General features: G+C 41.7%; 1 protein-coding gene across 7 annotated transcripts in view; it reads right to left on the bottom strand.

Moving 5' to 3' along the window:
* The window catches only part of LOC133541975 (rap1 GTPase-activating protein 1-like), a 397,810-nt gene that overhangs the window by 74,725 nt on the left and 295,943 nt on the right, over positions 1-27,142 (bottom strand). For 6 of the 7 annotated variants that reach the window (XM_061885745.1, XM_061885754.1, XM_061885771.1 and 3 more), the window contains 7 exons: positions 16,282-16,320; positions 10,028-10,213; positions 9,747-9,850; positions 4,091-4,169; positions 3,974-4,027; positions 3,830-3,913; positions 3,667-3,767 (listed from right to left, as the gene is read on the bottom strand). In XM_061885745.1, coding sequence (XP_061741729.1) covers positions 3,667-3,767; positions 3,830-3,913; positions 3,974-4,027; positions 4,091-4,169; positions 9,747-9,850; positions 10,028-10,213; positions 16,282-16,320 — 647 coding nt within the window. The remainder of the gene's footprint in view (positions 1-3,666; positions 3,768-3,829; positions 3,914-3,973; positions 4,028-4,090; positions 4,170-9,746; positions 9,851-10,027; positions 10,214-16,281; positions 16,321-27,142) is intronic. The other variant, XM_061885732.1, reaches the window with a different exon arrangement.

Below are 27,142 nucleotides of genomic sequence, written 5' to 3'. Positions count from 1 at the left end.
AAGCCACAGACGAGACAAGAAGTGTTCAATCAAACCGTGAACTGCTCCACAAATCACTTTTACGAGGAATTAATTGAAAGGATCAATAGAAGTGATCAATAGCAGTGATTGATGGGCAGCAGCCAGAGGTGCTGAGGGCAGCAATAGTTTCAATGCTAAATTGTGGCATGATACTACGGCAACCATTCAAAGAACTCTTTTTTCAATACAACTTGTACTTAAATCTGAAAAAAACAAAATTGTGTGTTTTTAAAACCAATTAAGAAATGATTGAACAAGTTTCTGTCTATAAATAAAGCAAATAAACGAAAGGGTAGAAATAAGAGCGGACTGTATTAACCTTGTAGATTGTTATAGTAAAAATAGGTTAAGTTTAGTCAGTGTGACGTGTCTTACACAGTTTCCCCTATAGTTAAAGTATCAATGATTGTCACACACACACTAAGTGTGGCGGAATTATTCTCTGCATTTTGCCTTCCACCCTTGATCACCCGCTGGGAGGTGAGGAGAGCAGTGAGAAACAGCGGTGGGTGCAACCGGGAATCATTTTTGGTGATTTAACCCCCAATTCCAACCCTTGATGCTGAGTGCCAAGCAGAGTGGTAATGGGTCCCATTTTTATAGTCTTTGGTATGACTCGGCCAGGGGAACAACGTTAATATATGTTTGATGAAAGGTGATTATATGCATGAGTGTATGTATGTATGTGTACTTGTATATGTACATATCTGTGTATATGTATGTTTGTACAGTGAATTTATATTTACATGTATGTGTATATGTATATTTGTATAGTGAATGTATATGTAAATGTATGTGTATGTTTGTAGAGTGAATGTATATGTACATGTATGTGTATATGTATGTTTGTACAGTAAATGTATATGTACAGTATGTGTATATGTAAGGATGTACATTTAATGTATATGTACATGTATGTGTATATGTATGGATGTACAGTTAATGTATATGTACATGTATGTGTATATGTATGTATGTACAGCGAATTCATATGTGCAGGTCTGTGTATATGTATGTATGTAGAGTGAATGTATATGTACATTATGTGTATATGTACAGTATGTATGTACAGTGAATGTATATGCACATGTATGTGTATATATATGTTTGTACAGTGAATGTATATGTTCATGTATGTGTATATGTATGTATGTACAGTGAATGTATATGTACATGTATGTGTATATGTATGTATGTACAGTGAATGTATATGTACATGTATGTGTATGATTGTACAGTGAATGTATATGTACATGTATGTGTATATGTATGTTTTTACAGCGAATGTATAAGTTCAGTATGGGTGTATGTATGTTTGTACTGTGAATGTTTGTGTAGAAGTGTACGTATGTGCGAGGGTCGGTACCAATGTTAGCGTGTATTTACCAATGTGTGTGCATATGTATGTATATATGTATGATATGTCATGGCTGGTTACACCAAGCTGTGACATTATGTTGGGTTTTGTCAGTCTTCTCCGGTGTTTTGTGTTAGTTCCTGTCCTCTGCTTTTATTTTGGGCGGCTCTTCTGGTTTTGTTGGTGTCACTTCTGTCCCAGAGCATTTCCCCTCACCTGTTTTCTGTTTGCAATTAAGACTATTTAAGTTGATGCTTTTTTTCTGCCTTGGTTGGCGAGACATTGTGGATGCTGCCTTTATCTGTTCATTGGTGACTACAGACAATCTTTTTTTCAAGCTGTGATCCAGTAGGCTCCTATTTTGTTTTGTGTCTGTCATAGTCTGGCCGTTAAGAACACTTCCCTTCTGCTCTCGCCTTTTGTTTTAGCTTCTTTAATCAATAAATACCCCTTTTTACTTCACGGTGCTAACTCGTTCATCTGCAGCCATAGAATTACAACAATCTCCTGCGTCTTCCACGACGCACCGTTTGACAAAATAATTGTGTACAAAACCCAAAACCAGTGAAGTGGGCACGTTGTGTAAAAATGGTAAATAAAACGAAAATACAATGATTTGCAAATCCTTTTCAACTTATATTCAATTGAATAGACTGCAAAGACAAGCTACTTAACATTCGAACTAGAAAACCGTGTACGTTTTTTCAAATATTAACTAAATTGGAATTTGATGCCTGCAAAATGTTTCGAAAAAGCTGGCACAAGTGGCAAAAAGACTGAGAAAGTTGAGGAATGCTCATCAAACACCTATTTGGAATATCCCACTGGTGAAAAGGCTAATTGGGAACAGGTGGGTGCCATGATTGGGTGTGAAAGCAGCTTCTATGAAATGCTCGGTCATTCACAAACAAGGACGGGCCAAGGGTCACCACTTTCTCAACAAATAGCTGGGCAAATTGTTTAATAACAACATTTCTTAACCAGCTATTGCTAGGAATTTAGGGATTTTGCCATCTACAGTCCATAATATCATTAAAAGGTTCAGAGAATTTGGAGAAATCACTGCACGTAAGCGGCAATGCCTGTGACTTTTGATCCGTCAGGCGGTACTGTATCAAAAAGTGACATCAGTGTGTAAAGGATATCACCACATGGGCTCAGGAACAGTTTAGAAAACCACTGTCAGTAACTACAGTTGGTGACTACATCTGTAAGTGCAAGTTAAAACTCTACTATGGAAAGCCAAAGCCATTCATCAACAATACCCAAAAACGGCGCTGCTTCGCTGGGCCCGATCTCATCTAAGATGGACTGATGCAAAGTGTAAAAGGGTTCTGTGGTCTGAGTAGTCCACATTTCAAATTGTTTTTGGAAACTGTGGACGTTGTGTCCTCCAGGATTAAGAGGAGAAGAACTATACGGATTGTTATAGGCGCAAAGTTGAAAAGCCTGCATCTGTGATGGTATGGGGGTGTATTAGTGCCCAAGGTATGGGTAACTTACACATCTGTGAAGGCACCATTAATGCTGAAAGGTAATAAGCGGTAGAAATTGGATGGATGGAAACATACAGGTTTTGGAGCAACATATGTTGACCTCCAAGCATCGTTATCAGGGAGGCCCCTGCTTATTTCAGCAAGACCATGCCAAGCCACATGTTACAACAGCCTGGCTTCATAGTAAAAGAGTGCGGGTACTAAACTGGCCTGCCTGTAGTCCAGACCTGTCTCCCATTGAAAATATGTGGTGCAATATGAAGCCTAAAATAGCCCAACGGAGACCCCGGACTGTTAAACAATTTAAGCTGTACATCAAGCAAGAATGGGAAATAATTCCACTTCAAAAATGTGTCTCCTCAGTTACCAAACCTTTACTGAGTGTTGTTAAAAGGAAAGACCATGTAACACAGTGGTAAAAATTCCCCTGTGACAACTTTTTTTTTTAAATGTGTTGCTGCCATTAAATTCGAAGTTAATGATTATTTGCAACAACAAAAAAAAGGTTTCTCAGTGTGAACATGATATATATTGTCTTTGCAGTCTATTCAATTGAATATAAGTTGGAAAGGTTTGCAAATGTTGGATTCTGTTTGTATTTACTAGTTACACAACGTGCCAACTTCACTGGTTTTGGGTTTTGTACAATAATGTTGTCTCCCTGTATGTACAGGAACCAAAGTGTTGATATGAAGTCAATTCGTAAATATACTCTTATTGTTTAATATGTTTGCATGATCCAAAGTCCTAATTTATGTCTTAAAAATTTCAGTAAAAAAAAATCATCCAAACCCTTTAAAGTCGTGCAGTTCAATCTTCTGGCCCAGAAATTCCAAGAACTCCACAAAAGCCGGACTTTCCTCCACATTTCCAAAGAGTTCCTCCTCTGTGGTCTGCAATGAAGCTCAATCAGGGGAACCTTTTCAAAATAAAACCCCATCGGGGTCTTACTCACCTGTCCGAACCTTTGATACACCACTCCGAACTTGAAATTGTTGCTGATGACGTGCTCGTCGAAGGTGGCGATGAGACGTGACGCCTGAGGACCAGAACTGGTGAGCTGGACCGGATGCTGACCAAGGGTGGACCGGTGGCTTACCTTGGGGTAGAGGACCGGATAAAAGCGATCCACGTTGACTTCCTCGCAAATCAGCTGTGAAGAATGAAGATGACGTTTGGAGACACTTTTGGGACCCTTGGATGACTTCGGTCTTACCTTGGCCATCTGGACCACGTTGGGGAACTCGGTAAGGCAGGAGATGGGGATGACGTCCTGGTAGGTTTTCAGCTTGGTGCTGAAAGTCAAAATAGTTTTGCTATTTCAATAACTCCAGTGGAGATTTGAAGTCCACAACAATTTCTGTTCAGGTATGTGGAGGGAGGCGTGGCCAGTGCGCCTGCATGAGCAAAGGTCACCGCCTCTGTCAGTGGTGCTGAGGATGAGCACCATCGGATGGGGGCGGGAAATGTGCTGAGGGCGAGACACTGCTGACAGATGATGAGATTTTAGAAGCTTTTTTTAATATATTGAATATATGCAACAAAATTTTTGCGTTTTAATTTTGTATATTTTTGTTAAAATCATGCAGACGATTTCATTGAAAATTATTTTTTTGTGTTAAAATTCAGTGTAGAAAAATTCAGTGTTGAAAAATTTGTGACATCACACACACTCGCACCTGACCACCAGGTGTTACATTACACACACTAGCACCTGACCACCAGTTGTTAGATCACACACACTAGCACCTGACCACCAGATGTGACATCACACACTAGCACCTGACCACCAGTTGTTAGATCACACACACTAGCACCTGACCACCAGTTGTGACGTCACACACTAACACCTGACCACCAGGTGTGACGTCACACACTAGCACCTGACCACCAGGTGTGCAGTCACACAACTAACACCTGACTACCAGGTGTTACATTATACACATTAGCACCTGACTACCAGGTGTTACATTATACACATTAGCACCTGACCACCAGGTGTGACATCACAACACGTCATAATCCAGTGACTCGCTGGGTGTTTTTACACTTTAGTAAAGATTCCAACGGTCAAAATCTGCACTTTTGACCACAGGAAGTGTTGCTTCATGCAGATGAGACACGGAACACATTTCTACAATAAAGTTCTGCAGAACAGTGACATTACATCAAATATCAACTCTGAGACAGAATTGATCTACCAGAAGTAAGTCTTGCTTTTTGAAACAGCAAATTTTTCATCGCTGAATTTTTCATACACTGAATTTTTAATACACTGAATTTTTTTAAACTGAATTTTTGATACACTGAATTTTTTTACACTGAATTTTTCATACACTGAAATTTTCATACACTGAAATTTTTTTGCACTGAATTTTTCATACACTGAATTGTATACACTGAATTTTTCATACACTGAAATTCTATACACTGTTTTTTTTTACATTAAATTGTTTTACACTGAATTTTTATACGCTGAGTATTTTTTACACTGCATTTTTTACACAGAATTGTTATACAGTGATTTAAAAAAAAAAAAATTCACATTGAATCTTTATACTTTTATTTTTTACACAGAATCTTTTAAACACCTATTTTTTTCAGACTGAATTTTTTTTAAACTAAATTTATATACTCTGATTTTTTTCTCTATTAAATTGTTTGCATAATTTGATGTAAAAAAATGGTTTGCAAAATTAAAACGCAAAAAATGTAATCATATAATTTCAGTGTCAAATAAAAGCTTTTATCATTAGGACATTAATGACCCTCCATACAAATTGTTATGATTTTAATTTGTTTACAGTTCAGATAGAATTTGATTTAGTGCCCGGCATAGATTTGGACGCGTGAGCAGGGGGACGTTGGTAACAATATTTTTTGTCCGGGTGGAAATCGGGAGAAATCCGTGAGAGTGGTGGCCATGGGAGATTTTCAGGAGAGAGCACTGAAATTCAGGACTCTCCTGAAAAATTCTAAAGAGTTGGCAACTATAACCGTCACACCCCACGCTGGTTCTATCTTTCCCTTCTCAGACAATTATTTCTATCTCAGAAGCTTCTCTGTGAAAATAATGACATCTTATTAAAGTCAGATAATGGCGTTAATGGGGAAAAAAAGAAAAGAAAATTAAAAGTCCTCCAACAATAGCGGGCTGAATAGTTTGAGGTCGCGTCTCATTGAAGGCCAAATGAATGTGGATGCTAACAGCCTGTGCCGGTCAGACCATTCTTCCCTTCATCAGCAATTATGCTTCTTGAAATGACATCCAGACGGCCATCGTCCCTCCGCTCAGCGGCGATTACGGGAGACATGAAATATCCCAGCAAGCACAAGACATTGGTACAACGTTGATTCCACGTAAATGTTTTTAAAACTGACTTCTAAACAACGTTGCAAAATAGTTGTATTTTTAGATTGAGACAAGGTTGATGTCTAACGTTGGATCCACAGTATTGGTTGGGAAATGACCACATATCAATGGTCAAATCAACGTCAGAAACCGACATTGATAAAACATTGTCAAAAAGCATGTGGTTTCAACATTGTATTTGTGTTGTATTTGTGTTGTATTTGTGTTGTAGAATATTGTTTGGAAAAATGACCACATTACAATGGTCAAATCAACGTCACAAACTGACATTGATTAAACGTCATCAAAAAGCATGTAGTTTCAACATTGTATTTGTGTTGTAGAATATTGGTTGGAAAATAACCAAATTTCAATACTCAAATAAACATAGGAACACAACAATGATTGTGCGTTGACACTGGCATAGAATTGGGTAGGGACGCTAGGGACACATCCCTACCAATATCCAGCCGCTACTGTGTAGTCACTATCAATACAACCGCCGCCCGTAATGTTTAGTCAATAATTATGGCACAGAAAGGGTTAAATGTCGGCCTCTGCTAGAAGTCCCGCCCCTAACCTAAATATCGCTCCCTGATTGGTTGCCGGTTTATGCTAACTTACGTGTGATTGGCTGCCCCGCTGTCACTCCTTCTGCTTGTAAAAGCTAGCCTACATGCTAGTTGCTAGCGACCTACCGAGAGGCGGTGCAACTGTCAGTGTAAGTTGTCAACATGTTCGACATTTGTTGTTCCTGGCACACGGTAACTAGATGGATTTTAATATCAGTGGTGTGATTTACATTGTGTTTGTGTCTGTTTGCGTGCGTGTGTGCTGTAGGTTTTGAAGGATGTCAATGAAAAGAAAACTGGATATAAAAGACTTCTTTAGTAGTCAAACTGTAAATTACTTCAAGGGTGTATAGAGGCTCAACAATATTGAATAATTCAACAATATATCACTCCAGTCACGCCCCTTAGAGTGCTATAATGAGCATATACCATGGACTGGAGTGATATATTGCTTTTATAAAACGGTTACCAATAAAGTCAATATGAAATAGGAATACTCAATCAATTTAATGTAGTTTTATTCAACCAAAAATACATATTACCCAATAAAATAGCCTCACTATGGAAAAAATAGTCCCACCTATCCAGACGTTAGCTCCAAATTAGCACTACATCTCGTCTTTTCCTCCGCTTTTTTTCAGGTGAAAGTCAATGCTCAGTCCACTCTACCATTGTTAACCCTCCCCGGAGGGGAAAGTTAACCTTAAACATGTGAATTCAACTACTTTAGTCCGTTTTTTAACATCGTAAAAACATCAGCTGTCTTTTACTATGGACTGCAACAGTCCGTTGTCATGGATACATGACAACAACTTCCATTCTTACCAGTCATACGTGCCTGAGGCGGAGTGATAGCCTACGCTGTGATAAGGCTTTAGAATAGTAGCCACGCTCAATATTTAAACCACGGTTAACAGCCAATCAGATCGCCGGATTTCACTTTTCCGTTTTATTTTTGAAATTATTTTTTAGTTTCATGTATTTGTGTAGAAGTGAGCAATGGTTTGAAAATACCATTGAACAAAACTTTTTGCTCAGGCAGTAACTGTACCATCAAGCTCTATGGTCATTGTCCCTAATGTATCTGTTATGCATCAACATATTTTTTGTAAGGTGACAGACAGCAGAGAGGCTGGAGGAGATGGAGGAGGAGAGGTCAGAGAAGTTAGAGGAAGAGAGGCAGGAGGAAGTAGAGAAGGAGAGGCTGGAGATTATTACAGTTCATTTATGTTTATTTACAACGTTGTATTCCATTAATGTATTTCTGATGTTGTTGATGGACAGTAGGCTATGTTAATTGACAGTATGAAGCACAGTTGCACTACAACGCTACACTAAAGAGTAAAGATGAGAACTCTTTGAAGTTGTTTCCTTTGCTTTCATTTTAGTTGCTTTATCCTATAACATCTGCATGACGTGAAATTATGATTGCTATTGTAAAAAAAAAAAAAAAAGTAAACTTTCAGAGTGCTGCCTTGGAGCACTTTTGTGTCCCCACTAATCTCAAAATCAAACTTATTCCCTTGCGTTGACAAGAAGCATGTTGTTTCAATGTTGTATTTGTGTTGTAAAATATTGGTTGGAAAAATGATCAAATTTCAATGGTCAACTCAATGTCTCAACCTGACATTAAATAAATGTCGGCAAAAAGTATGTTTCAACGTTGTGTTTGCGTTGTAGAATATTGATTGGAAAAATTACTAAAATTCAATAGTCAAATCAACGTCATAACCTGACATTGATTAAACGTTGTCAAAAAGTATGTTGTTTCAACGTTGTATTTGTGTCGAACATTGGTTGCTAAATGACCAAAAGCAATGGTCAAATCAACGTCAGAATACAACATTGAATACATGTCGTCAAAAGCATGTTGTTTCAACGTTGTATTTGTGTTGTAGATTGTTGGTTGTTAAATACATTTCAATGGTCAAATCTAAGACAGAACCCGACATTGATTAAACGTCTTCAAAAAGCATGTTGTTTCAACGTTGTGCCTGTGTTGAATGATATTGGTTGGAAAAATGACCACATTTCAATGTTCAAATCAACGTCATAACCTGACATTGATTAAACGTTGTCAAAAAGCATGTTGTTTCAATGTTTTATTAGTATTGTTGAATTTTGGTTGGGAAATGACCAACATTTCAATGGTCAAATCAATGTCAGAAGCCAACATTGATTAAACATTGTCAAAAAGCATGTTGTTTCAACGTTGTATTTCTGTTGTAGATTATTGGTTGGAAAAATGACCAAAATTCAATGGTCAAATCAACGTCAGAACCTGACATTGAATAAAAATTTTTACAAAGCATGTTGTTTCAACGCTGTATTTGTTTTGTAAAATATTGGTTGGGAAATGACCAAGTGTCAATGGTCAAATCAAAGTCAGAACCCAACATTGATTCTGCGTTGACAAAAAGCATGTTGTTTCAACGTTGTATGTGTATTGTAGAATATTGGTTGGGAAATCACCAGAATTCAATGTTCAAATCAACGTCAGGGTGAGGGTTCCAGGTTTGATCCCCACTTCCGCCATTCTAGTCACTGCCATTGTGTCCTTTACCCACCTGCTCCCAGTGCCACCCACACTGGTTTAATTGTAACGTAGATATTGGGTTTCTCTATGTAAAGCGCTTTGAGTCACTAGAGAAAAGCGCTATATAAATATAATTCACTTCACTTCAATTCACATTGAATAAACATCGTCAAAAAGTATGTTTGAGTTGTTCAAGGTCAGGACCTAATTCAACAAGTCCTCAACGTTGTTTCAATGGCTTGTGCCTGCTGGGATAACCATGGAGCAGGAGAATATTATTAGCTCTATTAGGACTAACAAGACAAAAATCCTCCAGTAAAGGCAATGAAATCGTTGCAGCCGTAAAAAAATAAATATATACCAATGTAAATATATATTTATATATATGTATATGTATAGTAAGTAAATGTACCGCAGCATCAAGCGCAGATGCTCCTGGTCCCCGATGACATCATACTTTAACGAGAAAACCAAGTGGCCGAGGGCGGCGTCCACGGTGTAGTAATTAAAGTGCTCCTGGGAGGAGAAGAAGAAGATTTAATGCATGGATGATCTGACAAAGGATAAGGCAATAAAGAAGAGTCCCTACAAGCGCACTGGGGATGGAGATCATCTTCTAATTAGTCTTTTTTTTCTGTTCAATTCTCATGCAAATGTCTTTCCTGGAGAGACAGAAACACACACTTGGCTGACCTTGCCCATGAACTGTTTCCTGTAGATCTTGGCCGCATTGTTGGTCTCCAGCTTGACAAAGAAGGCGGGGCCGGGTGCCGGCTCTGCCCCGGGCGCCTCTTTTGGCTCGTGATTGTTCCCCTCAATCCAGTAGCCACCGAACTGGGGCAGCAGGATGAGCGGGAAGGGACCGCAGCGCCTCAGGACCTGCGGCGTGTTTCAACAAGTCGGCCGTTGTTAATATTCACGTTGCATTCAAGTGGCCAGGCAAAAACAGCATCTTCGGAATCGCAATAGTAATAAATAACGTCATGCAACATGTTTGTTCAAGTGAAACATGTGCTCAGTTGGTTTCAGAGAATGCTGCAACAACATTAGTCAAATATCCTCTATCGGACAAAATAACTACGCTGTTTTTAAAGAGGAACTGCACATTTTGTTTTAAATGCTGTCTATCATTCACACTCATGTTTTTTTTTTTTTAATGCATATTAACTCGTAATATACGGCAAGTATGATGTGCCAGCGATGGAGCTAATGAGAGTACAATGTTTTGGCCATTAAACTCTCCAAAAAAAAAATGCCAGCAATACTCCATTTACATGTCATGATCGGAATATCAACCAAGTATTAGCAAAATTGTTATTATAAGTGCTAACGCAGAGGAAATACTTTTAGTGGCACCGTGATTACAGAGACCTAACTAGATTACCTCCCTGCACTCAGCATCAAGGGTTGGAATTTGGGGTTAAATCACCAAAAATAATTCCCTGGTGTGGCCACCGCTGCTGCTCACTGCTCCCCTCACGTTCCAGGGGGTGATCAAGGGTGATGGGTCAAATGCAGAGACTAATTTCACCACACCTAGTGTGTGTGTGACAATCATTGGTACTTTAACTTTAACTTAACTTATGATGCTATATTAACATATTGAGCCGCTGCATCGCCTCTGAGTTGGTAAAAGTTAATATGAGATTACAAATCATGCCTCTCACCTGGATCGTAGAAGGTTGTGGACATAAACACACAAGTTGGTCAAATTTGACATCCAACTTAGACCCGGAGATGGCCAGAAAGACACTGAAAGACGCTTGATTGCAGCATCTTTTTTTTTTTAACAGCTTGTGGGGATTATGATAAATTTTTTATCTAAACGGGAAAATATACACATCCCATGAGTCTTTATCCAATTAAGAGCAGACATTGTACAGTAAGTGATTGTTGTTAGTATTTTTTGCAAATACTGAAAACCAAGTAAGATTACATATCTCAAATAAGGGTGATATTTGCTTATTTTCTGTCCGATAAGATAATTCTTCTCACTAACCAAATTTTATGTATTTTAATTGTTTTAAGGGTTTTAGTCCTAAATGATGTCAGCAAGATATTACAGCTTGTTGCTGAGATTTTATGACCTATATTGAGTAAAACATTCTTGAAACAAGAATATAAATTGATGCAAAGCTGTCATCAACACTCACAATTATAAAAGTACTTTTTAAAAGTAATAATTTGTTATTTCAAGCATGAAAATAAAATCAGGACTTTGACACAATTGTGTCTCATAATAAAAACAGATGACAGCCAAATGGACTTTGCTGTTTTAATTTCAATGAAACAATAGAAAATATGCACTCATATAGAAGTACAGTTGTTATTAGTGAGAATATACTTATGTTAAGGTATTTTGGGGTTCAATGAGGTTAGCTAATTTTACTTGTTTTGGAAAGTCTTGTCAAGCCAAATTATCCTGTTCTATTGGCAGATAATTTTACTTAGAATACTTAAAATACCCCTAATTTTTATATTTTTTATTCATGTTTTTGAACACTGACTTTTTGCAGTGTGATGCTTAGTTTTTCACTAAAACTGCTTCTAAAACTTGAATTCAAGCTCAAAAAAGGAAGTTTCTGGATCATCATTTGTCCCAAAGTAGTCTTTGTTGTCTCTCATGAAGTCTGCTATGATTAGTAATCTTGTTGTTGTTGTTGAAGGAAAAGTGAACGTTGTGATGCAAATGTGAAAATAATACTGAACGTTTAAAATTATGAAAATACGTGGGGGGGGGGGCTTGCATCTTTCTGCAGTTCGTTCTCCCGGGATGCAGACGGACTAATCCGGACAAGGCGTGCATGTAGGGACATGATTTAATCTTCAAAAATCAAAGACGTACCAAAAACAGAAAACAAACAGAAGGAAAACGTGCCTGACTTCCCGAGGGACACGGTCAAATGCCTTCTCCAAGTCCACAAAGCACGTGTAAACTGTTTAGGCGAACTCCCATGCACCCTCAAGGACCCTGCCGAGAGTATAGAGCTGGTCCACAGTTCCACGACCAGAACGAAAACCACACTGTTCCCCTGAATCCTAGGTTTGACTATCTGGCGTAGCCTCCTCTCCAGTACACCTGAATAAACCTTACCTGGAAAGCTGAGGAGTGTGATCCCACAATAGTTGGAACACACCCTCCGGTTCCCTTCCTTAAAGGGAGGAACCACCACCCCGGTCTGCCAAATCAGAGGTACCGCCACCGATGTCCGGGCGATGCTGCAGAGTCTTGAAAACCAAGACAGTCCCACAGTATCCAGAGCCTTAAAGAACTCCGGGCGGATCTCATCCACCCCCGGGGCCTTGCCACCGAGGAGCTTTTTAACTACCTCAGCAAACTCAGCCCCAAAAATAAGAGAGCCCACCACAGATTCCCCAGGCACTGCTTCCTCATAGGAAGACGTGTTGGTGGGATTGAGGAGGTCTTCGAAGTATTCCCTGCACAACATCCGCAGTCGAGGTCAGCAGAACACCATCCTCACCATACACGGTGTTGACAGTGTACCGCTTCCCCTTCCTGAGGCGGCGGATGGTGGTCCAGAATCGCTTCGAAGCCATCCGGAAATCGTTTTCCATGGCTTCTCCGAACTCCTCCAATGTCTGAGTTTTTGGAAGTGACTCCAGCCCCTCTCAAGAGAACTGGTTCCAGAGCCCTTGCTGTACATTGAGGTGAGTCGGACTATATCCAGCCGTAACTTCTCTACCTCGCGCACTAGCTTAGGCTCCTTCCCCCCCAGCGAGGTGACGTTGTACGTCTTAAGAGCTAGCTTATGTAGCCGAGGATCAGACCGCCAAGCAATTTTCCCTCCAATTTTTAATATGTGTGAGCAAACGCCAAAACTCCTTGAGCATTCAGTGGCGCACGTGAGCGACGGCAGACGTGCACACTGTTATGCGGTTATCTTTTTATTACATTTTGTGTGCGGCCTAGATTTACCGTGCGCAGGGGACGCGCGAGCAGTGTGCAATTGCAAAGGCGCGTACCTTAGAGGGAACGTTGCCGTCAAGTGCCCTGCCTTCGGCTGTCGCCCAGCTCACAATACACCCGACCTCTATGGCCCCTACCATGTGTGGTGAGCCCATTGGAGGGGTGACCGACACTGCCTTGTCGGGCTGTGCCCGGCCGGGCCCCATGGAGACAGGCCCGGCACCAGGCACTCGCCATCGTGCCCCAAATCCAGGCCTGACTCCAAAGGGGGTACCATTAACATGCTTTTTGACGACATTTAATCAATATCAGGTTGTGACTTTGATTTGACCATTGAAATTTAGTCATTTCCCAACCACTATGTTTCAACACAAATACAATGTTGAAAAAACATGCTTTGTGACAACGTTTAATCAATTTTGGGTTTTTACATTGATTTGACCATTGAATTTTGCTCTGTTTCTAACCAATATTCTATGACACAAATACAACGTTGAAAGAACATGCTTTTTGACCATTTTTAATAAATTTTGGTTTCTTACATTGATTTGACATTTGAATTTTGGTCACTTTTACAACCAATATTCTAAAACACAATTACGTTGAAACATGCTTTTTGACGACATTTATTCAATGTCAGGTTGTGACGCTGAATTGATCTTTGAATGTTGGTCATTTCCCAACCAATATTCTACAACACAAATATAAAGTTAAAACAACATGCTTTTTGATGATGTTTAATCAATGTTGGGTTTGGACGTTGATTTGACCATTAAAATTTGGTCATTTCCCAACCAATATTTTACAACACGAACACGTTGAAACAACATGCTTTTTAACAATGTTTAGTCAATGTCAAGTTGTGACATTGATTTGACCATTTACATTTGGTCATTTTTTTAACCGATATTCTACAAAACAAATGCAACGTTGAAACAACATTTTTTTGGGCGATGTTTAAGCAATTTCGGGTGCTGAGGTTGATTTGACCAATAACATTTGGGCATTTCCCAACCAATATTCTACATCACAAATACAATATTGAAACAATATCCTTTTTGATGATGTTTAACCAATGTCGGGTTCAGACCTTGATTTGACCATTGAATTTTGGTTATTTTCCAACCGATATTCTACAACAAAAATTTAATGTTGAAACAACATGCTTTGTGACAGCGTTTAATCAATTTTGGGTTCTTACATTGATTTGACCATTGAAGTTTGGTCATTTTTGCAACCAATATTCTGCAACACAAATACGTTGGAACATACTGTTTGACAACGTTTATTCAATGTCAGGTTGTGACGTTGATTTGACCATTGAAATGTGGTCATTCTTTTAACCGATATTTGACAAAACAAATGCAACGTTGAAACAACATCCTTTTTGAATGATGTTTAGTCAATGTCGGGCTCTGACGTTGATTTGACCATTGCTTTTTGGTTATTTTCGAACCAATATTCTACAGCACAAATACAACGTTAAAACTGTCACACCGTGGTGAGGGAAGTCTCGTCTTGGTTCTTTCTGCCTTGTGATTTGCATATTTTATTTTGAAAAGCAACTCCTCGTTTCAGATCACGAGCCCTTCCTTTTGTGTCACCAGTCTGACGTCATCCCTGACCCTTGATTGTTTACACCTGTTTCCCATTGCCATCATGTTCTATTTAAGCTCATGCCTCCCCTTGTCCTGTGCCAGATTGTCTCTAGCTTTCATGTCAATCTAGCGTCCATGTCCATGTCCATGTTTGTATCCATGCCTTGCTTCTTCCCACGTTTACTTCCTTGGAACAAGAATTATCTTGCTGTAATTTTGAATTGTACTTTTTTCCTGCCTTGAGCAACCTTTGTTATTCTTGCCTTCGTCCAACCTATTTGTTGAGTTTTTCTAGTTTTTCTAAATTCCTTTTCTTCCTCAAAGATTGAGTGTTTTTTTATTTATCTTTATTAAGTATTAAGTTATAGGCCTTTTTATTCTTCCTCCTGTTGGAGCGATTTGTGTTATTTTTTTATAGTAGATACGACTTTAATGATAGTTTGTCCTTTTGTTAGTTTTTTCCTTGTATTTTTGGAGTGATTTTTGGTTTATCTATTTCCGGAATTATTTCCGCTGACTTTTTTTGTTAATCATTAAGTGCGTATAATACTCTGGCTCCGGAGGTTTAAAAAGTGGTTTCAAAATAAAAGCTTTATTAGAACCTCATCTCTGCATCTGAGTCCACTCCTTATTCCAAGTCCTGACAAAAACAACATGCTTTGTGACACATTTAATCAATTTTTGGTTCTTACATTTATTTGACCGTTGAATCTTGGTTATTTTCCAACCAATATTCTACAACACAAATACATTGAAACAACATACTTTTTGACGACGTTTAATCAATGTCTGGTTGTGACGTTGATTTGACCATTGAAATGTGGTAATTTTTTCAACCAATATTCTACAACACAAATACAACGTTCAAACAACATGATTTTTGATGATGTTTAATCAATGCCGGGTTCTGACGTTGATTTGACCACTGAATTCTGGTCTGTTTCCAACCAATATTCTACAACACAAATACATTGTTGAAACGACATGCTTTTTGACGACGTAGGGTTCTGACGTGTATTTGACCATTACATTTTGGTCATTTTCCAACCAATATTTTACAACACAAATACAATGTTGAAATAACATACTTTTTAATAAAGTTTATTCAATGTCATGTGACGTTGATTTGACATTGAAATTTGGTCATTTCCCAACCATCCATCCATCCATCCATCCATCCATTTTCTACCGCTTATTCCCTTTAACCAACAACCTGAATATAACGTTAGACACCATCATTGTCTCAATTTACAAACACAACTATTTTGCAACGCTGTTTCAATGTCAGTTTTAATGTACATCTACATATAATCAACGTTGTATCAATGTCTCGTGCCTGCTGGGTTGTTTATAGGAATCTGCTGCTATATTGTAGGATTTAGTTTGAGGTTGTGACATGAGAAGAAAGATATGAGTCGTACCTCATGAACACTGGGGTAAGGGATGTAGTCCTCCTCTGTCTGGGGGGATGGAAACAAAATATGAGTCAAGCCGACAACAAGATGTTTGTGGTCAGAATGTGAGCCGACACACCACAACTATGCAGCTGGATGTTTTTTCAGGGTCACACGACAAGAAATATCTGACTGGAAGCCGTTAGCGTGGCCTATCGTTAGCATGTAGCACCAGCCTCTCATTTGTACCCAGCGTTGTTATGTTCGTTTTAAACACACAGCTGAACGTTTTCATATTTCCCAATTTCCGTCGGGAAGATTTCATCTCCAATTTCCTCCTCTGCCAAACTGTTGCTTTTGCCACAATTTGGGGAGATTACCAAAAATGTCAAGACACGACTTGGCACAAATACCTGTGAATCCACAGGATACTGAAGGGTTCAAGGACCCCATTCACATGAACTCCTCAGGGAGAAGTGTAAGACTTGTGGACTCCAAAAAAAACATTGGTATACCGGCATACTGGTTTAGTACTATTTTTGTTTAAGGAAAGGAAATATTGTCAAATATTGTGGTTAATATTTAACTAATAACATCCAGTAAATGACAAAAGACCTTTACATTTTCTGAAAACAGCCGTGTGCAATACAGCGGTTTCTCTTTCAATGAATGAATGAATGTGAATACAAGGATGGAGGATTTATGTATCTTGCCTTTTAACTAACATCTTAGACTCAGACTTCCTTTTTTATTGTCAAATTTGAACTTCACAGTACAGATAAGAACGAAATAGTGTTCCTTCACCTGGCTCCTCTGTACTCGGCCATGCATTCAACCAGAGGTGGGACAAAGTCACAATTAAATCTCAAGTCTTTGCCCTCAAGTCTCAAGTTAAGTCTGGAGTCAAGACAGGCAAGTCCCGAGTCAAGTCCAAAGTCAAGACTGGAAAGTCCCAAGTCCTGCATTTTGAGTTTCGAGTCCATTCAATTCCTTTTAACCACAGACTTATATATTTACACGGATTGTGTATGCTTTTAAAACGCTGTATTTATTTATTAAAACAAGTGCATTGGAAATTGCAGAAAAAAAAAATAGTTCTGACATTGCACTTCATAATAGCACTGTTAACCAGTAATTTTAGACATTTAACTCACTCCTTTACAGAATAAACACATTTGAAAAAACAAGTGCAAGTGTACTTATTTGCACAAAAGAGTTAACATAGTATTTCCATGACATATTGCATTGTAACTAGTTCCACAGAAGTTTCTATCCTGTTCTTACCTTATCTCATTGAGCTAATCTCATACTGTATGTGTGTTTATGTGTGCATACACATGAAAAACATAACAAATATACAAACATAACAATAAACAGAGTTGTACTTTTTAGATGCAATATGTACACATATTCTTATTATAGTGTACATTTTAACTTCCCTTTAATTGACTATGTTTGTCTCTTTGTAGGTGGCTAAAATACGCGGTGCTGCTGACCGCTGTCTAACGTTACCTTACTGTGTGTGATACATTGACTAACGTAACATTATGTGTAGGTACCTCATGAAACCCTGCTTAAAAAATATCACTTGACAAAAAGTATGAATAAGGTAGCAAACTGCAGTGGACGCAATAGATTGCCATGTTTGCAGTGACGCTATAACAATAGACATCTTATACGGAAGTAGGCGCGGCAATGGCTGCTGTGACGCGAGCAATTTGGCCGCCATCTTGAAGTGGTGAAGAGGAGCCGGCAAGCAGCCTAAACTGACAGTTGACAGCTAGAAAACAAAGATGGTGTTCAGCGTTTTCCTGCTCAAATGAGCGTATTGTTGAAAATAGGAATCAGGGGATTACTTTTTACAGGTAAAATTTAACATTGACGTACTATTGGTTGTGTTTTGTGAAAAGAATATTACCACAGAGTTGAGAAGGAGCATAGATCTTCAATATTTGTATGTGAAAATCACAAAAAAATTCTTCTGGGAGAGGATGACGCCACTACAGGGGTTTGGTTTACAAACTTTCAGCCCCACCTAAAACAGAATTCACCAGCCGCCACTAATTATGATGCATTCTCATTTTAGGAAAAATGTAAGACAATACTTTTTTAACAGTACAATTGTAACCAGGAATAAGTCTTCAAGTAACAATATTCAAATACTAATTGTTGGGTAAGACATAAATTGGTTTTATTCTGAATTCAGTGAAACAGATTGGTGTTTTTAGCTGATATAAAGACTTTCAGATGTTTATATATGTTTTATGTTTAAGTATTTGGCAGACATTTTTATCTAAAGCAACACACATAAAAATACATATAAAACAATCACTGTAAACATGATCATTTAAGGGAATAATGTAATACAAAATATCAATTCAAAGTGTCAAGACAGAATAAACTCAGCAACAGAATAAACTCAGCAACAGACGTACAGTCTATTAGATATATAGATATCTATAAGATATATAGATATCTATAAGATATATTGATATATAGATATTTATCTGTTGTTTGACAACTCTTCTTTGTTGGTTTTCCTGCAATTTGATTGAATGAAAGCCGTGGGAGGAAAACAACATAGATCTAATTTGATTGGCTATTGTACTGAGAGCACACGCTGACAGACACACACGTACAAAATGAAAGATACGGAGCGCTCCTGAATAACCTTTTCATCTTTGGGTTTTGGGGAAAGTAGTTGTCAGAGTTAATTTGTGACGAACCCCAAGATGCAGAGAAGGAGGCAGTCATTGAGTAAGGAAACATGGTTTAATAAAACACTTAGAAAAAAAACAAACAAAAGGGGTACAACAAAAAGCGCGCACGAGGCGGATAACATACTAAAAGAGCTAGCATGGGAGCTAGAAAACAAAAGGAGCTTAGCATGGAAGCTAGCAAAAACAAAAGGGCCTAGCGTGGAAGCTAGCGGGTAGCGTGCAGGAAAACAGAAGTTGTTACGTGTAGTACAAAGACAATTTGAAAGCAGGGAATAAAAGACAGTAAGCTACAAACTGCTACCGAAATATAGCTTACCGTTACGCTGCAATGGCACGACACGACAAGACACGACAGGAGCGACAATACAGAAGTGACATCGACAATAATCCAGCACTGACTGGATGGGAAGACAGGTCTAAATAGGATCAGGCTGATTGACTCCAGGTGTGGCCAGGTGCCAATCAGCCGCAGCAGAGGGAACACAGCACACAGGGAGAAAGACAGGAAACAGACAGAATAAGAGCGCTGACAGGAATTAAAGACAGGAAATACTACACACACACACACACACAGGAAAAACTAAAACACAAACACACTGTCAGGGGCAAGCCTGACAGAAGCAAATGCTTTCTAGTCAAAAGGCACAAGTCCAAGTGAAGTCAAAAGTCATTGATGTTAAAGTCTAAGTTGAGTTGCAAGTCTCTTTACATTTTGTCAAGTCGAGTCTAAAATCATCAAATTCATGACTCGAGTCTGACTCGAGTCCAAGTCATGTGACTGGAGTCCACATCTCTGCATTCAACTGTGTGTGCGTGTGTGTGTGATTTTGTCTTTCTTGAGACATCAAGAAGGAATAGTACCGTCCATATGAGGACCGGTGAACAACTTAGGACATAAATCATGGTCCCAATGTTATTCATACTTTCCTGTTTATTTCTTATAAATTATGTTAGATTTGATTTAGTTCTATTTTTGTAATTGTATATTTACCGTATACATGTATGGTGTTTCTTCACCTGGCTCGTCTGTACTCAGCCGTGCATTCAACTGTGTGTGTGTGTGTGTGTGTGTGTGTGTGTGTGTGTGTGTGTGTGTTCTTGTCTTTCTTGAGTGATCAACAAGGAAAAGTTCCGCCCATATGAGGACCGGTGAACGAGTTTGGACATAAATCATGGTCCAAATACGGAAAAACCACTGCATCCAATAGAGAATGTCTCATTTGCACCCCTGGTAGTGAAGTCTATCAAAATCAAAATCAAAATGAGGGTGGTCCCAAAAAGTAGGGATTTTTCAAATCGTCTGTGTGTCGCTTTTCAAAGTGCTCCCCCTCTGGTCAACATATGAAATAACAAGTGTGTGTAAAAAAATTTAAGGACTCCCCCTCTGGCCAACATATGTAATAAAAAGTGTGTTTCAGAAATTGAAATGTGCCCCCTTTGGCCAAAATTAATAATACAAAAAAATACATATGTATATAGAGACATACTGTAATAACTTGAAGTAAAAAATGAAGATTAAAAAAAAATTACAAATAAAAATTTCAAAAATAAAAAAATAACTCGAAGCTTACCTTTTTTATATTTGCACAGTATGTTTATATTATTAATGTTGTAAATACAAATACAAACGTTTATATTTCTAGAAAGGGTGGTCCTAAAAAGGTATGCAATTTTCGGAGGTTTCAAGAAGGTCACAAATACAGTAATGTGTGTGTGTGTGTGTGTGTGTGCGTGCGTGCGTGTGTGCGCGTCTGTGTGTGTGTGTGTATGTGTGTGTGTGTGTGTGTGCATGCGTGTGTGTGTGTGTGTGTGTGTGTGTGTGTGTGTGTGTGTATGTGTGTGTTTGTGTATGTCTTCCCAACTACAGTAGGGAAGGGAATCATATGGTCCTGTTCCTGGGTGAATCTTGGGTGAGAGGAAGAGGGGGTTAATTTGGCAATGCAGTCTGCTGAAATGGATGGAAAACACAACTTTATACAACGACTGACGCTGTAGTCAAATTTGTAATTGCCATAAAACACATTTTAAAGGGGAACGACTGGTAACAGGGATTTGGCCCCTCTGGTCTATTAGTAACAGGGGTTTGGCCCCTCTGGTATACAATAAACAGGGATTTGGCCTCTCTGGTCTATTGGTAACAGGGAATTGGCCCCTCTGGTCTATTGGTAACAGGGATTTGGTCCCTCCTGTCTATTAGTAACAGGGAATTGGCCCTTCTGGTCTATTGGTAACATGGATTAGGCCCCTGTGCTCTATTAGTAACAGGAATTTGGTCCCTTGGGTGCATTGGTAAAAGGGATTTGGCCCATGTGGTCTATTAGTAACATGGATTTGGCCCCGGTGGTCGATTGGTAACAGGGATTTGGCTCCTCTGGTCAATATGTAACAGGGATGTGGCCCCTCTAGTCTATTGGTAACAGGAATTTGGACCCTGTGGTCTATTGGTAACAGGGATTTTGCCCGGGTGGTCTATTGGTAACAGGGATTAGGCCCCTCTGGTCTATTTCTAACAGGGATTTGGCCTCTCTGGTCTATTGGTAACAGGGATTAGGCCCCCTGCTCTATTGGTAACAGGGGTTTAGCCCCTCTGGTCTATTGGTAACAGGGAATTGCCCCCTGTGGTCCATTGGCAACAGGGATTTTGCCCCTCTGGTCTTTTGGTAACAGGGATTTGGTCAATGTGGTCAATTGGTAACAGTGATTTGGCCCCTCTTGTCTAATGGTAACAGGGAATTGGCTCCTGTGGTCTTTTGGTAACAGGGATTAGGCCTCCCTGCTCTATTGGTAACATGAATTTGGCCCCTTGGGTGTACTGGTAACAGGAATTTGGCCCCTGTCGTCTATTGGTAACAGGGATGTGGCCCATGTGGTCTATTGGTAACAGGGATTTTGGCCCCTCTGGGCTATTAGTAAATGAAATTTGACCCATCTGGTCTATTAGTAACAGGGAATTAGCCCCTGTGGTCTATTGGTAACAGGGATTTTTCCCCTCTGGTCTATTGGTAACAGGGATTTGGCCCATGTGGTCTCTTGGTAACAGGGATTTGGCCCCTCTGGGCTATTAGTTACTGAGATTTGACCCCTCTGGTCAATTAGTAACAGGGAATTGGCCCCTGTGGTCTATTGGATTTTGCCCCTCTGGTCTATTGGAAACAGGGTTTTGGCCAATGTGGTCTATTGGTAACAGGGATTGGGGCCCTCTGGTCTATTGTTTACAGGGAATTGGCCTGTGGAAGGGGATTGTGATCAGCGCGCCGCAGGAGTAAAGGTCAATACCTCTGGCCATGGTGCTGAAACAGAGCGCCATCGGATGGGAGCGTGGCATGTGCTGACAAAGAAACACAGCTGGCAGATGATTAGATTGCACAGGTGGTACGTGTTAAACTAATCATCTGTTGTCTTTAACAGTGAGTGGCCGGGTGCAGGAGGAGAAGGAAGTTGTGAGAGGGACTGGAAAGTTAATAAAACAGAAAGCTATTTATTTTGCTGGTGGTGTTAAAAAACATTAAACCTTTTGAAAACTCTCTGTGTGTGGCTACTTTGACGTGCATCTGTGGAACCGCAAGACAGCGACTTCTACTTATGGCGCCCAATGAAAAAAGAGACAATGTCAACGCCAAGCCCAATAGCGGCGCTGGGGCAGCTTCTGGCAGGAGTGTCCATGGCTAACCATCGCCAAATGGAGGCGATGCAGGAGCAGATAGCGCAGCAGAGCCAGATACTGCGTGCAATGTCCAGGAGAACCGGAGCGGGGGCACCAGCAGCAGCGAAGCCAGCATTGGCGGCCGTGGGGATGCACCGGATGGCAGAAGCGGAGTACCCACAAACCTTCATGGACATGTTTTAGGCCACGGCGGGAGCATTTGCGCCACCAGAGGAGGAGTGGGCTGTGAGGCTGTTGCCGCTGCTTGCGGGAGAGGCGCAGCAGGCGGCGCTCAGTTTTCGACCAGCGTCCCGGGTAAATTACCGGGACATGGAACGAGCGGTGTTGGACAGGACGGGCGGATCGAAGAAGGGACCACTGTAGCAGCGGCGCGTCCAGTTCCAACGCCGCTCAGGTTGCGCGAGCCGCCGGCCGAGGGAGCCCATCCATGGCCACAGCTTCTAAACAACCCTGCTATGCTTTCTCTCCCTCAGGCCCCGGCCGCTGCCGATGCTGTGTCCCCCGCAAATCGCGCCCCGAATGCCTGGGCTGACGTGCTGGAGGTGTAGGCGGCTCAGACACCTGCAGCGAAAATGTCCATTGATGGAAGTGGGGCAGGTGATCCGGGTTGCCGACCCTTCGATGTCCTCACCCAGGCCAGAAGATACATACTATGTACCTGTAAGGATACAAGGGAGTACACACCGGGCGATGGTGGATTCAGGCTGCGAGCAGTCCATGATCCACCAGAACCTGGTTCGACCCGGGGCGTTGAGAAAGGTTACACGGTTGTGGGTTAAATGTGTGCATGGAAATATTCACGAGCACCCTATCGTGCCGGTGGAAATTGTTTTCAAATAGAAAAAACATAGTGTTAAGGTGGCTGTAAGTTCGCGCCCGGCGCACCCCTTAATCATGGGAACAAATTGGTCGTGATTTAACGGGTTAATAAAGCTGTGCGCAGGGGTACATTCATGACCGATAGGATAAGGGAATATCCGTGAGGGGGAGGGGGGGCGGCGGAGGTTTCCCCGGTTCCCCAATGGCGCCCCATGGATGATTTTCCACTCGAGCAGTCTCGAGATAACACTCTGCGCGCAACCTGGGACCAAGTGATTTTAATTGATGGGCAGCAGGTTTGCCCACGGATAGAGCGGGATTTCCCTCACTTTGCATTGATTAGGGACCGATTATACAGAATGAGTGGTGACACTCAGACAGGGGAGGAAATCACCCAATATTTGGTGCCAAAAAGCCGTCGGGAAATGATTTTCCAGGCGACACATTTTATCCCATGGCTGGCCACAAGAATATGATAAAACACTTAATCGGACAATGGTCCAGTTTTATTGAGGCGGCATAGCTCGGTTGGTAGAGTGGCCGTGCCAGCAACTTGAGGGTTGCAGGTTCGATTCCCGCTTCCGCCATCCTAGTCACTGCCGTTGTGTCCTTGGGCAAGACACTTTACCCACCTGCTCCCAGTGCCACCCACACTGGTTTAAATGTAACTTAGATATTGGGTTTCACTATGTAAAGCGCTTTGAGTCACTAGAGAAAAGCGCTATATAAATATAATTCACTTCACTTCACTATTGGCCAGGCATTCGGGCAGACATGCGCCGCTGGTGTGTGGCCCACCCGGACTGTCTACTAGTCAACCCTGCGGCCTTCCCTAGGGCCCCTTTGCGGCCATTACCACTCATAGAGGTCCAATTTGTGCGAATTGGCATGGACCTCGTCGGACCATTTCACCCAAGCACCCAGGAATATCGCTTTGCACTAGTCCTGGTCGTTTACGCAAGGCGCTATCCCGAAGCAGTACCGCTGCGCTCCACCTCTGCAAAGAGTGTCGCGCAGGCACTGTTTCAAGTTTTCTCCCGAGTTGGAATCCCAAAAGAGATTCTGACTGATCAGGGCACGTTTTTTTATGTCACGCACATTAAAGGAGCTGTACGTATGATTGGGGTTCAAATCTATTCGGACCAGCGTTTACCACCCACAGACTGTTGGGTTGGTGGAGCGGTTTAATAGAACCTTGAAATCCATGATCCAGAAGTTTGTGCACAAGGACAAACCAAATTGTCCAATGGTTAGATCCCTTGTTACTTGCAGTGCGGGAGGTACCCCAGGCCTCAACGGGATTCTCCCCATTTGAACTGTTGTTCGGTAGGAAGCCGTGCGGGGTGTTGGACATAGTTAAAGAAAGCTGGGAGGAAGGTCCAAGCCCCAGTAAAAATTTAATTCAATACGTCATGGACTTGAGAGCAAAACTTCACACATTGGAGCATTTATCACGTGAGAATTTGCTCTAAGCCCAAAAAGTTCGGCAACGACTGTATAACAAGGGGACGCAACTCAGAGAAATTTTCACCGGGAGAGAAAGTACTTGTGTTACTCCCAACAACTAGCTCCAAATTACTCGCCAAGTGGCAAGGACCCTTTGTGGTCACACGACGAGTAGGTGATGTGGATTACGAGGTCAGGCGGTCTGACCGGGGCGGGGTAACCCAAATATACCACCTCAACCTGATAAAACGTTGGAAGGAAGCGGAGCCTGTCTCCATGGTGACGGCGATAGCAGAGAGCGAGGAGCTGGGGCCGGAGGTGACCCCCTCCCCCTGGCCCTTCCCTCTCCCCTGTGATAATCATCTGACGCCGTCACAGAAAGCAGATGTGGCCAATTTGCAGCAACGTTTTGCTGACGTGTTCTCCCCCCTGCCAGGTCGCACGAACCTCCCCCAGCATCACATAGCGACAACCCCAGGCGTGACGGTGAGGTCTCGGCCCTATAGGCTACCCGAACACAAGCGGAAAGGAGTTCGGGAGGTATCTAAAAGCCATGCTGGAATTGGGAGTAATAGAAGAGTCACACAGTGCATGGTGCAGCCCCATAGTTCTGGTAGAGAAGAAAGATAGGTCAGTGCGATGCTGTGTGGACTACCGCAAGATAAATCATGTGTCACGTTTTGACACCTACCCGATGCCCCGGGTCAACGAGCTCCTGAACCGGTTGGGCACTGCTCGTTTTTTTTACGACACTGAATTTGACTAAGGGCTACTGGCAAATTCCCTTGTCTCCAGAGTCTAAGGAAAAAACGGCATTCTCCAATCAGGAAGGTTTATACCAATTCGTGACCCTTCCGTTCGGCTTGTTCAATGCGCATGCCACATTTCAGAGACTCATGGACCGGGTGCTGCAGCCCCACGCGACATATGCTGCCGCTTTTCTGGATGATGTCATCATCCAGGGAACAACTGGGCGGAGCATATGCAGAGGGTGGGGCTGGTACTCGAGTCACTGAGGCGGGCGGGGCTGACCGCCAACCCGGCGAAGTGCGCGGTTGGCCAGAGGGGTACCACTTGGGGGAAGGTCAGATGCGGCCTCAGATGGACAAAACTGCAGCAGTTGCGGCCTGCCCGACCCCGAAGATGAAAAAGGAGGTGAGAAAGTTTTTGGGGCTGGTGGGCTACTACCGGAGGTTCGTCGTCCGGTTTGCGGACCTGACCAGCACTTTGCACTTTGCGAGAAGCCGGTACTACACATACCTGATTTTTCCCTCCCATTTTTTTGCAGGCAGGCGCGTTGGGCAGAGGACTGGGAGCTGTTTTATCCCAGCAGAAGGAGGGAAACGACCACCCCTTCCTGTACATCAGCAGGAAACTCAGAACAAGAAACCCAATACAGCGCGGTGGAGAGGGAGTGCCTCGCCATCCGGTGGGCAGTCGGGGCCCTCCGGTACTACCTGCTGGGACGTCCATTCAGTCTCTGCTTGGACCACAATCCCCTCCAATGGCTCCACCGCATGAAAGATGCCAACGGGATTTGGCCCCTGTGGTCTATTGGTAACAGGGATTTGCGCCCTCTGGTCTATATGTAACAGGGATGTGCCCCTCTGGTCTATTGGGTACAGGAATTTGGCCCCTGTGGTCTATTAATTTGGCCCCCCTGGGCTACTAGTAACTGAGATTTGACCCCGCTGGTCTATTAGTAACAGGGAATTGGCCAATGTGGTCTATTGGTGTCAGGGAATTGGCCTGTGGAAGGGGATTGTGATCAGCGCGCCGCAGGAGTAAAGGTCAACGCATCTGGCCATAGGGCTGAAACAGAGCGCCATCGGACGGGGGCGTGGCATGTGCTGGCGGGGAGACACAGCTGGCAGATGATTAGATTGCACAGGTGGTACGTGTTAAACTAATCATCTGTCGTCTTCAACAGCGAGCGGCCGGGTGCAGGAGGAGAAGGAAGTTGGAAGAGATATCGGAAAGACAAAAAAAAGCTAATTATTTTGATGGTGGTGTTGAAAAACATTAAACCTGTTGAAAACTCTCCGTGCGTGGCTACTTTGACTTGCATACGTAGGGAACTGCAAGACAGCGACTTCTACATGGCCCTTCTGGTCTATTGGTGACAGAGATTAGGGCCCTCTGCTCTATTGGTAACAGGAATTTGGCCCCTCTGGTGTATTGGTAACCGGGATTTGGCCCATGTGGTCTATTGGTAACAGGGATTTGGCCCCTGTGGTCT

The sequence above is a fragment of the Nerophis ophidion genome, linkage group LG02 (genome assembly GCF_033978795.1).
Source record: "Nerophis ophidion isolate RoL-2023_Sa linkage group LG02, RoL_Noph_v1.0, whole genome shotgun sequence".
Taxonomy (NCBI): Eukaryota; Metazoa; Chordata; class Actinopteri; order Syngnathiformes; family Syngnathidae; genus Nerophis; species Nerophis ophidion.
Note: the sequence above shows the minus strand (reverse complement) of the source record. Positions and strands in the feature narration are given on the sequence as shown.